This window comes from Chenopodium album, chromosome 16 (genome assembly GCF_948465745.1).
Source record: "Chenopodium album chromosome 16, dcCheAlbu1.1, whole genome shotgun sequence".
Taxonomy (NCBI): Eukaryota; Viridiplantae; Streptophyta; class Magnoliopsida; order Caryophyllales; family Amaranthaceae; genus Chenopodium; species Chenopodium album.
The window spans coordinates 40,358,476-40,374,082 of record NC_137849.1 but is presented as its reverse complement, the minus strand read 5'-3'; the positions used below and the strand labels follow the sequence as shown (position 1 = coordinate 40,374,082).

Sequence of the window (15,607 nt, the reverse complement as noted above, 5' to 3'; positions counted from 1 at the left end):
AAAGACCAGAGTTCTTTAAAAAGACGAGTTTGTCAGCAATCTGAAACCCAGTTACCCGAAGGCGAAGGTTTCAGACGAGGCTGAATAAAAAACCTTAAAAAGTTGCAAAAAATAATAGAAATGGTGGCTCTGAAGCCTTTCATTAATAATTCAAAATGTACTTACAAAGATTGCTCTGCCCCGAAGGGTTTACACATGATATTTCTTAAGTACATCAGCATTCCAGTGATTTTTCAGCTCAGTTCCATCTAACTGACGAAGTCTGTATGTCCCTGGCTGAAGCTCATCATAAATTTCATAAGGTCCCTCCCATGCAGCTGAGAGTTTCCCATGGATTCGGTCTTTCTGAACTGCAACAGCATTCCGAAGGACAAGGTCTCCAATTTTGAGAGGCCTTGCATGGACCCTTCGGTTGTAAAATTTGCTGATTCTCTGCTTGTAAGCAGCCATTCTGTCTCGGGCTGAGTCTCTCACTTCGTCAAGGAAATCAAGGGATTCCTTCATAAGTTGCTCGTTCTCTGCCGAGAAGTGGTGCACCCTTAAACTTTCAGAGCCGATTCCCACTGGAAGAACGGCTTCGGCACCATACACCAGCTCAAAGGGTGAATAGCCCGTTGCCTCCTTTTCAGTTGTCCGAAGTGACCAGAGGGTTCCTGGAAGCTCCTCTATCCACTTAGACTTTTGATCTTCAACCCTTTTCTTCAAAGCATTGAGGATCTGTTTATTTGCAGCTTCGGCTTGGCCATTACTTTGTGGATGACAAACTGCTGAATATGCCAATTTGATGCCGAACTGGTCTGTGTACCGCCTCAGTGGTAAATTATCAAATTGCCTCCCATGATCGAAGACAAAGACCTTCGGAATACCGAAGCGAGTGATAATGTTCTGCCAGATAAATTTCCTGACAGTTTGCTCTGTGATGTTCGAAGCTGCTTCAGCCTCAATCCATTTGCTGAAATAGTCTATGCCGACTATTAACCATCTTTTTTGGTAAGGTGCATCTGGAAAGGGCCCCAAAATATCCAGCCCCCATTGGGCAAATGGAAGCGGATTTAGGATCGGCTGAAGGTCTCTAGCAGGCTGATGGATGACTGGTGCGAATTTTTGGCATTTTTCGCATTTTCGGACCAGCTCCTTAGCGTCTGAGATCATGGTGGGCCAGTAATATCCGGCCCTCAATGCCTTGTGGGCTAGGGTCCTTCCCCCAATGTGATTTCAACAGATGCCGAGGTGAATTTCCCGAAGGATGTAATCTGCATCTGTTGGTCCCACGCATTTCAGCAATGGGGCTGAGAAGGACTTTTTCAGAAGCTCTCCTCTGAAGACGATGAACCTTGAGCTAGTTCTCTTCAGCTTGGAGGCCAAAATTCTATCTTCGGGAATTTCTCCCCGAAGCTTGAAAGCTAGGATGGGGTCCATCCAGCTGGGCTCTGGGTCGGCGCAGCACACTTCAGGTGCTTCGTCGACACTTCTTTCTCGGCGCACTTCCACATATACAGATCTGTTCAGCTCGGTGAGGGTTGAACTGGCAAGTTTGGAGAGTGCGTCGGCCTGAGCATTCTGACCCCTTGGGATCAGCTGCACTTCAAAGGTTCTCAGCTTGATAATGGCAAGATAATTCTGATTTGATCTTGGCAAGATAATTTATCATGGAGGGCTCTTTGGCCTCGTAGCTGCCACCGATCTGATATGCAACTAGCTGAGAGTCTGTTTTCAGACAAACATGCTCGGCTTCCAGAGAGATGCACAGTTCTAGGCCCGCGATTGCTGCCTCATATTCAGCTTCGTTATTCGAAGTCTTGAAAGAAAATTTGAGTGCATACTCGAAGGATTTGTCTTCGGGAGAGGTTATCACTACCCCTGCCCCCGAACCATTTACGGTGGAGGATCCATCCGTAAACACGGTCCAGATTTTATTTTCATCGTCTAACGTCTCTTGGTACGAGCATTCGGCCAAGAAGTCCGCTAGAGCTTAAGCCTTGATGGCTGTTCTCGGCTGGTAGCTGATGCTGAATTTAGTGAGCTCGAAAGCCCACTTGGCCAACCTACTAGATTTTTCAACTTTGCCGAGAACTTTTTCCAGCGGCTGATCAGTTAAGACCACTATCTGATGGCAATCAAAGTAGGGCCTCAACTTCCGAGCAGCTACCACTACTGCAAAGGCAACTTTCTCGAGCAGAGGGTAACGAGTCTCGGCATCCGTCAGAGTGTGACTGACAAAGTAGATCGGTTGCTGAATTTTATTTTCTTCCCTCAGCAGCACTGCACTAATGGTAGCTGGGCTAACAGCTACGTACAGATACAAAGTTTCCCCCTCCACTGGACTAGCCAGAGTTGGGAGCTGAGCTAGATGCTCCCGAAGCTGCTTGAAGGCCTCTTTTTGCTCTTCTTCCCAAACGAGCTCTTTTGTTTTTGGGAGTTTCAAGGCTTTGAAGAAAGGTAGTCCCTTGTCCGAAGCCTTAGAAATGAACCTCGAGAAGGCTGCCATTCTTCCAGTGAGCCGTTGAACGTCCCTCTTTGTTTTCGGCTCAGGAAGATCAAGAGCTGCTTTGACTTTGGAGGGATTGGCGTCAATCCCCCTCTTGCTGACCATGAATCCAAGGAATTTCCCTGACTTCACGCCGAAGACACACTTCTTCGGATTCAGCTTCATTTGATGCTTTCTTAGAGTGGCGAAGGTTTCAGCCAGGTCCTTAACATGGTCTTCAGATTTTTTGCTTTTGACGATTGAATCGTCAACATAAACTTCCATGTTTCGGTCCTTTTGATCGGCGAATACCTGATCCACCAGCCTTTGATAAGTCGCCCCCGCATTTTTCAATCCGAAAGGCATCATTTTGTAATTGTACACCCCGGCGTTCGTGACGAATGCCGTCTTTGCTCGGTCGTCGGGGTGCATGAAGATCTGATGATACCCCGAGAATGCGTCCATGAAACTAAGCAAGGCGTGGCCACTCGTCGAGTCGACTAGCTGATCGATTCTCGGTAAGGGATAGAAATCCTTCGGACAAGCCTTATTTAGGTCCGTGAAGTCAACGCACATTCTCCAAGTACCATTGGCCTTCTGAACCATCACCACATTTGCCAGCCATTCTGGATATTGACAAGGCTCGATGAAGCCTGCGTCCAGCAATTTTTTGACCTCGGCTGCGATGTCTCGATTCTTATTTGCGGAGTAATTCCGCTTCTTTTGCTTGACTGGCCGACACGTTGGGTCGACGTTAAGCTTATGGGAGATGAGGTCTGGACTTATCCCAGGCATATCGGCTGCCGAGAAAGCAAACACATCTCTGTTGTCCCGAAGGAGTTGAATAAGTTCACAACGGGTGCTCGGATCGAGGTCCATCCCGATTGTTACACATTTCTCAGCATCTCCTACGGTCAACTCGACCGTTTCAGTCTGCTGGTCCAGGTCCATTGTTGATGGACTGGACTCTTCACAATCTGGCCTGCTGTCTATATCAGCAGGCGTCCCAGACATTTTCTTCTTTGGCTGGCTCTCTGAGTCTTTCGGCTCAGATGAAGAGCTAGCCTTTTCTTTTTCTGACCCTTTTTCTTTGGGCACAGAACCTTGGGCCGAAGCACTTAGACCTTTCGGCTTTTTTGTGCTCGGCTCTCTTTCTTCTTCTTTCTCCTCCTCATCCTCGTCGTCGTCGTCTGGGCGACTAGTGGATGGCTTGAGGTAGTTGCACCTTTGGGCTTCCTTTTGGCTGCCCTGGATCCTTTCAGGGAAACCGGCGTTTGAAACGTAAATCATCAGCTGATGATAAGTTGAGACGACCCCTTGAATCTCGTGAATTATGGGTCTCCCCAAAATCACGTTGTACACTGAAGGAGCGTCGATGACCAAAAATTCGGTCATGACATTCCTAGCTGCTTCATCGCCGCCGATGGTGACAGGAAGTAGAACCTTCCCATCAGGATAAGTTGAAGCCCCATTGAATCCGGATACTGGGTAGGATACTGGCGTAAGGTGCTTGGGCTTCAGCTTGATTTGATCGTAGGCCTTTCGGAACAAAATGTTTGCTCCGCTACCACCGTCAACTAGAACTTTGCTGACGTCGTGGTTGGCCACCGTGGCGATGATCACCAACGGGTCCTCGTGAGGGTACGTCACCCCCCGGCAGTCAGCGGCTATGAACGTCATGTTCGGTACCGGTGACTGGGGTGGCTGAATATCAGCATGATTCACCTGGTGGGTCAGAGCCCTGAGGTGACGCTTGTGCTCCCTCCGAGAGCATGTTCCTCCCGAGATAACATGGATTGGAGGGAATTTTCCCTCCGCAGTTTTGTTGTTCTTTCGGGGGAAGTTGATTTCTTGCCGAGAGTCTTTTTCGGACTTCTCAGCCTCTTTTTTCTCGCGGTGATCCGCGATATATTTTTTCAAGTATCCCTTCCGGACCATGTCCTCGATTTGGTCCTTCAGCTGGATACACTCCTCAGTGTTGTGTCCCGGCGATTCATGGAACTCACACCACTGATTCTTATTTTTTCGCTGATACCACTCAGGGAGTGGTCTCGGCTTTCTGTAACTCTGCTCCTCATTCGTCACACTGTAGATCTTAGCACGCGGAAGAGAGAGCGGAGTGTACGATTCATATCTGCCCGCGAAAGGAGCAGATTTTTCTTTCTTCGACTCGTTGGCCGAAGATTGTTCCGAGGCTTTCGCCTTTCCCTTTGCCTTCTGGCCTTGGCCTTCAGACGAGGGTGCTTGTTTTTGTTTCCCTCCCCCAGTTTGAGGTTGGGTTTTTGCTTTGTTCCACTCTTCAGCTCGGATGAATTTATCCGAAGCATTCAATGCTTCCTCCAAGGTCCTGGGTGAATTCATGACCATGAAGTCAGAGAACGGCCCAGTTCTGAGACCGTGCTGAAGGGCGAAAACTGCCAGCCCTTGGTCCAGCTGAGAAATGCTGGATGACTCGTTGCTGAAGCGAGTCAGATAGTCTAGGAGGCTCTCGGCCTCACCTTGCTGCAATCCCATGAGCTCTGCAGTAGTCTTCTCTCGGCGATTTGCCGTGGAAAACTTGCTCTTGAACTTGGAGGACAGGTCGTCCCACCTAGTAATTGAGCCTTCTTTAACTCCCTTGGAGATCCACGCTTGCGCGACCCCCTTGAGAGTGGTTGGAAAATACTTGCACCAAGTCGCCTCGGACTTGGGGCAGAGATGCATGTGAGCCTCATATGAGGCAATATGGTCCTTCGGATCCGAAGTTCCATCATAAGTAATGTGCGACGGGATTTTAACCGTCGGCACATGAGATTCCAGTATCCATTGCTCGAATGGAGAATTGGAGGGCAGCATTACGGCCTTGCCTTTATTCCCAGCCGAAGGGACCGCGCTCCGCCCTCTCAGAGAGGTAGAAGTGGTCTTCGTCCCTGGCTGGGAGGTCTGGGCCTCGGCTACAGGGTAGGAAAGGCGGCTGTGCACGCTCCGTTCCCTATCGCCGAGACGGTCGTGAACGCTTCGGCGAGCAGTTTCTGGCCGAGAGGCAGAACTGCTGCTTTTATGGGTTCTGCTCATGGTGAGCTGAATGGAAGACTCCCTGAAGAAGTGAGAGTTCCTGTTTCTCTCCCTCTCGGTTCTCAAGGTATCCTCCTCCCATTCGCCAAGCTCCTTGAAAGAGGAGAGTTTCCCCCCCTCCTGGCCGAGGCACCTCCGCTGGTTTTTGGTTTGCGGAGGGGTTCGGTCGCGTGGAGGTGGCATGTTCTGGGCCTTCATGGCTTCCATGAGGACCGCTAAGCCTCTCGCCACCTCCTCCGAGTTGGGCCCTGTCAAGGGTGTCCTCGGCTGAGAGCGAGAGTAGGTGCGAATGCTCCGGGATTGGCTCCGGGCATGAGATTGGGTCCTTTGACTGGACCGATTATCCTCATTTGACCGAGGCGGGCTCGGCGGATGATTGGACTGGATGATAGGAGATTCGGATCTCTCCCTAGGCTCCTCATGAGAGTCGGGTCCCGCGGAGGGGCTCCTATCCCGAGGAGGAGACAGGCTAGAAGTGGGGCGTTCCGAGGGACCCCCTCCTAGTGACTTTCGGTGCTTTCTCGGAGGAGAAGCACCGTGTTTTTGTTCTTGCGATTCTTAGCCATTGGAACTAAGATTGAGGTAGAACGATTGAAATTGGCTTAAAGATTTTTTGAAAGTCTTCCCCACAGACGGCGCCAAATTGTTTCGGGTGAAAACAATGGGACCTTGCCGAAGGTCCAATGAAATGGTGAAGACTGGGCTCAGTCCAAGTGATGTCGGGCCGAGGGTTTCTTGCACAGCAAACACACGTAAACTAGCCTCGGGGGTGTTGCCGAGGAAGGCCCCTCCGATGCTAAAGTCAGTACAATGTGTAGAGGAAAAGCTATGCAAGAGAATTAATTGCTTGAGGCTTTGTGTGAATGTGAATCTATGTACAAATGTGATATTGATGGCTTTTATACCTTGGCATATATGGGAGAAGTGGGCCTTGGCCCAATTGACTTGCCTTGTGGACTGATCTTGATTTTAGCATAATTGGAGAGTTGAACCTTGACCTTGGGCTTTTAATTGGATCATTTAATGACTAGGCCCAATTGGACTAACTTGGACCCAAACACAGAGTTTTATCATCAAACATGAAATCAATAAATTGAATAGAATAACAATATTAAAAGGTTTAATTAAGAGAGTATTACATCACATATAAAGTTAGGTCAAAATTAGTGGTATAATTGAACAGAATAACAAAATAAAAAATCTTAAATGAGGGATTAAGAGAGTGTTTTCATCAAACATAAAATTAAGTCAAAAATAGCGATATAATTGAGGAATATAACAAAATTAAAAACTTATTTTGTATGAACTCAACCAACGTAACCTGAAATCATATTGTCCATTCGAACAGGATTACGACACAATTGAAATAAATAACATAATTGGAAAGCTAAATCAGAAATATAGTACATCAAAAATAGAATTAGGTCAAAATTACATAAGAAATTGGAAACAAAAATATCAAATTCAGAACGGAGAACAGACAATTTACCAGATGAAATAGAAGGGATTAGAAGGCAAGCTTTAAAACTTAAATTTTCATCAGAAAAGCGTGAAATTTGGATTTTTCTGCAAAAACCAAGTGAAGGGATTCCAGGCTCATTGGTTGAAGCAGAGCGAAAATTAAGTTGAATTAGTTATATAGTTTCCCCCGTAGCCTTTGCCTTATTTATTTGTCATTTTAGTTTGACTTGAACCTTGTGGCTTACTGTTACTTTCTCTGTCTGCAAATAATTATCACTTTTGATGAAAATTTATGGGAATTAAGGTGAAAAATGTAAAGTAATGAAAGTATATGGAAAAATGGAATTTCCAACCAATAAAGTGATGAAAGTGTATGGAAAAGAAAAATTATCAATTAAAAAAGTAATTAAAGTACATGAGAAAGAGAAATTCAAGAGTGTAAAAAGTTAAATTAGTCAAAAGTTAGCATAATCTTTATAGCAAATGTTAGGGTAATATAGGAAGAAGACTTTAAAAAGACAAAAAATGAAGGTATAAAAGTATTTTTATGTATCTTAATAATTATAAAGATGTGAAATATGATAAACATTTACGAACAGAGGGAGTAATATAATGAGTTAATGACCCGTTTGATAGGTGTTAATAAATTACGAGCATGTTAATGAATTACGAGTAATGGGTAAATTTATAAAGAAAGTCAATCTTTTTAAATAATGGAGCTCAATCTATGTATAGATTTTTTTTTCTCTAACCATATACATATACTCCTCTCTTTTTTTTCTTCTTTTTATGGAACTCTTTCCCATAATAGTGCTATTAAATCATCCAATTCCCAAAATAGAGTCTCTTTTTTATATTCTTGTATTCCCACTTTAAGTTCTTTTTTTTTTCTTCTTTTTTTTTTTTGACAAAAGATTCTATTAATGAATAACAGAATTACAATATAAAGGCAAATTAATACAAGAATACAAAACAACCTAGAAGGCACATAAGGTGCACTTTATGTTAATGATCCCCTAGAGTGAGTTTGTATGTTGATGAGATTATTTCGGTATCTTAGCATCAAGTTCAAGGTCTACTTGCTCAGTAAAACTTCGGCCCGGATACATGGTAAGAAAACATGCTATATACACACAATATAACTATCATCCCAAACAAAAGGCCCAAGACCCTGTTCTATTAAGATTATTTTCAGTTCAGTTCATTTCAGCTCCAATAAGTTCAGTTTAGTTCTTAATTTCCTTCTCTCATAAAATATGCAGTTTAATTTAGCTTCAATAAGTTCACTTCAGTTCAATCAATGAAAACAGGCCCCAACTCTAACATCAATATTTGTCCCCTACCACCTCCCTCCCTTTGTTAAAACAAAGATTCAAACCAAAGTTGGACCTCTGATTTCAGGGTGTGCTACTATTATTATAACTACACATCTCCCTCAATTCAAACAAATGTTGATATCTTTGCGTTATTGCTACATGGATTCAATTGCTAAGAAATTTTGAGAAATAACTTTTCATATGTTATCTACATTATACTTGATACCAAAATACATTGGTCAAAAGGTTTCTCTCAATCAACCATCACTCAGTCCCTAGTCCATCTAGAAAAGCCGGTTTACAATGTAATTTGAACCAGTAATGCAACAACTAATTTCGAACAGAGTACAAAATAAAACCTAAGAGCGAAGAACTGTACTAGTAACCTCGTGGATCCAGCCCTAAGAACATCAGGACGGTTAACAATCTTAATATGATCAGCACTAAACTTAGAGATTTATCTATCAAAGAAATGCCAATCAGGCAAGAGTGCACCAGCAATAACACCTAGTCCCACTATTTATGTGACCATCATTTTTTTAAATGAATGTGTAAATCAGTAAATCCTCACCACTGATAGGCACATCAAACACCGCCGTAGGGCTGCATCGTCTGGAAACACTACATTAGCCACCATCATTGACATGAATGCCGAAATCAAGACTGAGGCATAAAGGTGCAGCTGCCACTAGTATATCTCCGACCCACAGGTTACCCTTGCATTTGCTGAGGCCCTTGGAAAGCTTAATAATTGCTGCACAAACTTAAGCTCTTCAACTGCTCCCAATTTATATGTACTGGGTAAAATTACCATCTTTTCCAAGCTAACACAACTTTTAAGCAAAAATTCTGCTAGTCGAAGCAGACCTTGACAAGGGACCTTGTGGCCATGTATGGTGACAGATTTGAGTAGTGGAATCACACAAAGGGAGGAGAGCTCTTCGGAGAGTACGTGATGTTCATGTGTTTTACGGTTTTTACCCTGTACGTTATTGGATTAAAAGACTATTACATGAAAGTCAGGGCAATAATAGATTTTAAATAAGCATCATACACAAAATACACCTACCAAATCTCGCCGAAAATTCTGCTGTGAAAATGAGCATACTGTGAGTTCTTCCAAGTGAGGTGAACTTCTCAAGACTTTACAAATACCTATAAACTGATCTTCATCATTAAGCTGTGACTCGATATGTAAACGCTTCCACATAGTTTGTGGAATATCTAACTCCTTGAAGTTTGATTGCTGAATGAAAAATGAGAAGTCATCAATAATCTTATTTATACTTTCTTCTATAACTTGTCCAATTATGATTGTATTATATTCAAGTAATAAACACCAATATGTGATCAATAATAAAGCACCACAATCATGATATTTACCTAAAAAAGAGATTGGATCTCTAAATGCAAATCAGGACAACATGATTTATCAAAGTTTTGGTTTATTAATCATTGCAAGCTAACTAGTACAGTATCTAAGCCTGTAAATATTGCTCTGTAATTTGAATCCATATTAGATATACAAGATTAAATTGACTAACAAAAAAATGCTATAATGGTCAATAATTAGCATATCTATAGTTATTCACTAAATGTAATATAGAAGATTAAACAGTATCAAAAATCATATCAACAGAGAAACTCACCTGAAAAGCTCCATCCGAAAATTTAACAACCTCAACAGTACAAATCTTGCTCACAATTTCATCAATTTGGAAAGTAGATTGAATATAAACTTGGCAAACAGACGGAATATTAACCACTTGAAGAATTGACTCTGTGCTACTAATGAGATGAATATTTAGAATTTTCAGGTTGGGGCAATCAACCTCACATCGACTACAGTATTCAAGATCTAACTTCTCAATGTTTGGAGCAGTAATTCGCAGCTCGTCCACTACATGTACACGCCTTATAACCAACTCTTGTAAACAAGGGCATCCAGATATGATTTTCTCGAACACCTCATTACTCACCTTAACATAGGTAAGCGATAATTTTCTTAGCGATCCCATTTGGATTGTACTTAGACACTTGATTTCACAGTGAGCAAGTTTCAGCATAACAAGAAACTGACCAGTAAAAATACATTGAGGCAAATTAGAATCATAAACTTCTTCATCAATTTGAATTTCTAGTTCCTTGACTTGTCTATCTACTGCGAATCTTATCAATGTGTTTATGTATGTGATAAGTGATTTATCATCATCGTCATACATATATATGTCATTGAAATGAAGCACGAATCTATCAACCGAGATCCCTTTGTGAAGCATGAGTACATTGCGCGCAAAACTAGTAAAGCAATGAATTTGTTTATCAAAATCTATTATGAAATTAGGCCAATTCCCTGCTTTGAAAAATTCATAGTCTTTAAAATCAAGGGAGGAAATCATAGTCCAGAGATTACCAAATCTGCGAATTGACACGGTTCTAACAGCATCTAAAATTGGCAGAAATGAAAGAATGTGCACCAATATTTATCAGGCATTTCACTTAACCTATCTCTTGCATCATGCTTCTTTGAAGTAGATCCCATGTTTTTTGAGGTCATAATCTAGCAAAAAAAACAACACTAAAAGGCTTAATTTAGATTTTTGATAGTATTATAGAGTACATCAAACATAATACTTAGTACGTACTTATAAAACAACAAAATTGAAAAGCTTAAGGCTTGTTCTTTTCACCTTAAAATAATACACGTATATATTACCTAATTTGATTGTATTTATATCAAACATAAAATTAGTGGCATAGTGGAATAGAATATCAAAATTGAAAAGCTTAATTTTGAGAATTTTTACACATAACATATGATAGATATTATATTCATGATAATATTTGTCGCAGATTATGATAGATTTTATGTATATTTTGTATCCTTATCGTATCACGGCTTTAGGTTTTCGATCCCGATTCTTTTATGGTTAATTATTTTGTTTCCGCTTTCAATTCCAAACACATCACCGCCCCTTAGCTATGACGAAGGACGGCGACAACCCGCCTCCTCTGCCACCCTCCACTGAGTTCCACCCAGCACTCACGAATACTAATATCAAGAATTCAATGCCGTTATCTCTAGATTACAAAAAAGGTCCAATATTCTTATTGAGTGGAATTGTTTGAAAATCATGTTTGTGCATATAATGTCCTTGATCATATTGATCCGGCAACACCTCGTCCCTCCGATATTTATGGAAACCTAATGTTGTCTAAATCCAAACTAATCGAAATAAGTCAAAATGAGTCGAACAAAACAAATCCTTCGTGTTACAATCGAATACAACAGCACAATTAAGAACGGTAAAAAGAAAATATACCTGATTAAAAGAGATGGCCTGGTTTAAGGGGCAAGCTTATATACTTGAAATTCTTCAGAAAAACATAAAATTTGGACTGGTGATTTTCTGATTTGGTGCAAAAGCAAAGTGAAGACGATGATTTTATGATATGAGTTTATATAGATTGGCATAACAGGGGTACAATGATTATTATTATTTGTTGAAGCGAAGTTGTTAGTTTGTTACTTCTTACTTATTTGGATTGGAGAGAGAAAGTGAGAAGTAAAATAAGAGAGAGAAAGTTGCCAATTTGATCATGAAGTAGGAGGAATGGATTGAGAAAGAAACGGGAGAGATACGTGATCTCATTGTATATATATTTTGTATTTAATTTATTTACCATTGTATTGTATTACGTATTGGTACTGTATCTGTGTATCATTAGAGTACTTTGTATTTATTTAAAAAAAAAAAAAGGAAGGCTAGTTTGCATTCCATTAGTTATATTATGGAGTAGTGTTAGAGATAATATCGGAAAATATATGTGTGATATATTTTCCGTATTGATCTTATTAGGAGAATAATATATTTAGGTTTATTATATGTTAAGATATTATTTAAGTATATCTTTTAGGAATATTGTTTCCTATCTTATGAGGTTAGGTTTTGTATAAATACTCAACCTATTGATGAATAATAAACAAGCAAGCAATACAAAAGCCATTCTATTCACTCTTCTCTATTAATTTGTCAAGTAGCTATTAGCCTGCTATTTAATTTATACTATACCAATTTTTTTTTTAAATTTTTGCAAGTTTTTCTTGAGTAAATTAGCAAATGAGCTTATTGAAGCTAATTTGCTTGACCAAACTAATTTCAGTTTTAGCTTTAATGGTCAAACTAGTAGTCATAAATTTTTAAAAATTGCAAGTAATTATAATCCCTATCTACAACCACTAATGGTATTCTTCAATTACCAATAAAAGGTATTTTAGAAAGTCAATTTGGCTAATGGTAGTCTTTGATTACCAAATGGTATCTTAAAATTATTTGAAATTAAACTTGTTTACATCTTTGTACTTTATGTATCTCATTATACTTGAAAAAAATGGAAAAAAAAAAAAAAAAAACCGTATTAAAAAGAAAAAAAGTGTTTTATTGAATAAAATAATGTGATACATCAAGCATGTAATTAAGATCCTAGAATGTGATAATTAAAATAAAATGCAGAGGAAAAAATTGATGCCCCCTTTTAATGTAAATCTAATTACTTCATACTCAATAAAAGCTTGTTCAAAGTTGAAATACATAATCCCTCTGCCAAATATCTATTAGTGACGAGCTGAATTGATTCTTTACATTCTTACACTACAAGTTCATTGCAATCTGCAAGTTGAACTGATATTTATCATCAACTAATTGACAATGTAAATTTGATGTAGTGTAAGATATCATCATAATTAAGTTCATTGCCTTACATACGTCCACCACTTGTACAACCCGAAGCTGTAAACTACGACGTATATTACTGTTCTGACTGGATAGAAGCGAAACCTGCATGTATGTACCACAGTGTGTTATGAGTATTACTAAGGCAAAACAGAGAAACCTACATAAATATGTAACATATATGCAGGTAATAATAAGACTTTATCTCTATTATGTAAATTGGTGTTTAGGCCAAATTAAACACATTTTGGTCACCTCATTGAATGTATCAGCTAGGTATGCTAGTATATACAGAGCTTAATACAATTTTACACAGAATTCAGATGTCTCAAAAAGATTTCACTAGCTAGATAAACAAGCTCATCACGATTAGCTACCTAATTCGCTTTAAGCCATGTATAATTTGAACTTAAGAGTTGCATTATCCCCTCCCATCTCACAATGGTTTCAGAGTTGGAATTGAGATGATAAGACATTGCTGTGTATCCAACAATCAAACACACACACACACACACACACACTCACTAGGTTCTCTGTCTAGAAAACTCGATATCAGAATTCTGAATGATGAATATTAAGATTCCTGTGCTATTCAAAGCTATCCCTAAACAACCAAAATTTTGTAGTTGTCCATTCCCTTTACAAACTACTATCAAAAATGGTACACTCCACACTCTATTTTCAATGGGAGTAGAAACACACCTCGATTGCTTAGTCAGGCTGGTTAGAAACCATGTCATGGCCTGGCCTGGGTATGCAGGTTGAGATAAATGAAGACATAATTTTTAAAGAACATATTTGTGAATAATTACTCTGGATTGAGTTCTTATGTTGATGAGACAAATTCAGTATCTCACCATCAAATTCAAGGTATACTCGCTCAGCAAAATTTCGGCCAGCATACATGGTAAGAAAACATGCTATATGCACAAATTAGCCACACAACATACCACACCACATACTTCTAAGGAGTTTAATTTTTTTCGTGATAAAACGTTTAATGCACTAGTAAGACATGAAGAGCTCATGAACTCGAACTAGTAGTAGTGGTGGTAGCAGTAGTAATAAAAATGATCTCGTGCTTAAGGAAGCGATGTACCTAGTCTAAAAGAGTTTCACACAAAGAGGATGAAAGCAACAAACCCCAAGAGTTTGTAAGGCAAGTTTAAACAATCTTATTTAGGTACACAAATTCCTTTAATTTAGGCCACCTTTTCTCAGAGCCCAAACCAAAGGCCTAATTCTAACATCGATTTTTGTCTCCCCTGCCCCTTTCCTCCCATTGTTAACACGAGGATTAGAACCCAAGTCGAAACCTTTGATTTCGATGTGTGCTACCATTATAGCTACCTCTTCCTCAATTGAAACAAATGTTGATTTATTTGCAATTTTGTTTTGAAAATTTGCTCTTCATATATATGTTATCTAATTTTTAATTCTGTAAATCGAATTATATGGGCCAAGTAATCAACTGAAAACCACCAAAAACTACTACAAAAAAATGTCATTGATCGAAATTAATCATCACATTGATATGGAGTGCTCAAGTGCATCAACATAAAAACAAGTTTACAAGTACATGAACATAAAATCAAACCATAGTATAAACCAAAATTACGCTCCCATCCAAAATTAATTGTCACATTGATACTTTTGATAGTATAATTTTATAAAGGCAAAGATACCAATATCTGATCACATGAAATGGTGGTTAAAAAATTTCATTCTCAACCACTATTCCAACTAAAAAAGTCGGTGAATGCTATAATTTGAACCAGTAATACAACAACTCATTCCGAACACATTAAAACTAAAACCAAATTACGAAGAACAAAACGGTAAAATTATACTAACCTTGAGGATCCAGGCCTAAGAACATCAGAGCGATTAATATCATCAACACAAACAGGTTGAGTCCACTTAGAGATTTCTCTATCAAAAAACTCCCAATCAGGCAAGAGTATACCAGCAATACCACCAAGTCCCATAAAATATGTTACCATCATTTTCTTAAATGAATGTGTGTAAAATCCCACCACCATTACCACCACCGCTAACCACATCAAACACCGCCGTAACGCCGCATCATCCGCCATCTAGTCCACCGGCCACCACCTAATTTACGAGAGCGAAATACTTTTAAGTACTTTGGTTTTTTTTTTTTTTTTTTTAAGAAGGAAAAGTACACAAGTAGTTCTAATTTACGAGAGCGAAAATAAGATAATTATTTTTTAAATATTTGTGAGTAGTAACACTTAACACTAGTAAGGCATGAAGAGGGCATGAGGTTGAAATTGTAGTAGAAGTGGACTAGTACTAGTAATGTCATTTGTATTGGTAATAGTAGTAGTTTGATTTATCTTTATTTTTATTTTTATTTTTATTTTTTAAGGTAAGTTTATTTTCTTGTGTTGTTGTACAAATTTAATGAAAATCTTTCAATTCTCAACTGTCTCCTAACTCGTTAATTAAATGCAATGGTGTGGTGTGGTGTGGTAAAGGGGTTAATTAGAATAGTGGGTGGTGTGGGTCATGAACCATAATAAAGGATGGGAAACTTTAAGTTTTTCCTCATA

The 15,607-nt window shown here is 39.6% G+C and overlaps 2 protein-coding genes across 2 annotated transcripts; both read right to left on the bottom strand.

Moving 5' to 3' along the window:
- Positions 1 to 8,612: 8,612 nt before the first annotated feature.
- LOC145585309 (F-box/LRR-repeat protein At3g03360-like) lies at positions 8,613 to 11,878 on the bottom strand. Its single transcript, XM_081642019.1, has 4 exons — positions 11,622 to 11,878; positions 9,948 to 10,858; positions 9,368 to 9,544; positions 8,613 to 9,280 (listed from the first exon to the last, which is right to left on the bottom strand). Exons 2-4 carry the CDS (start codon positions 10,695 to 10,697, stop codon positions 8,987 to 8,989), a joined length of 1,221 nt encoding a protein of 406 aa, XP_081498145.1. The 5' UTR covers positions 10,698 to 10,858; positions 11,622 to 11,878; the 3' UTR covers positions 8,613 to 8,986.
- Positions 11,879 to 12,832: 954 nt separating this feature from the next.
- Positions 12,833 to 15,229, bottom strand: LOC145585308 (signal peptidase complex-like protein DTM1). The gene is made up of 2 exons (XM_081642018.1): positions 14,886 to 15,229; positions 12,833 to 13,136 (listed from the first exon to the last, which is right to left on the bottom strand). Exons 1-2 carry the CDS (start codon positions 15,125 to 15,127, stop codon positions 13,049 to 13,051), a joined length of 330 nt encoding a protein of 109 aa, XP_081498144.1. The 5' UTR covers positions 15,128 to 15,229; the 3' UTR covers positions 12,833 to 13,048.
- Positions 15,230 to 15,607: the final 378 nt, after the last annotated feature.

Excerpts from the sequence above, each read along its gene's own strand:
- LOC145585309 (XM_081642019.1), bottom strand. The coding sequence starts at position 10,697 with ATGATTTCCTCCCTTGATTTTAAAGACTATGAATTTTTCAAAGCAGGG. Across the intron at positions 9,545-9,947 it reads TTTCGGATGGAGCTTTTCAG|CAATCAAACTTCAAGGAGTT; the intron begins GTGAGTTTCTCT and ends TTTTTCATTCAG. Across the intron at positions 9,281-9,367 it reads AGAATTTTCGGCGAGATTTG|GGTAAAAACCGTAAAACACA; the intron begins GTAGGTGTATTT and ends AATAACGTACAG.
- LOC145585308 (XM_081642018.1), bottom strand. The coding sequence starts at position 15,127 with ATGGCGGATGATGCGGCGTTACGGCGGTGTTTGATGTGGTTAGCGGTG. Across the intron at positions 13,137-14,885 it reads CTTAGGCCTGGATCCTCAAG|GTTTCGCTTCTATCCAGTCA; the intron begins GTTAGTATAATT and ends ACATACATGCAG.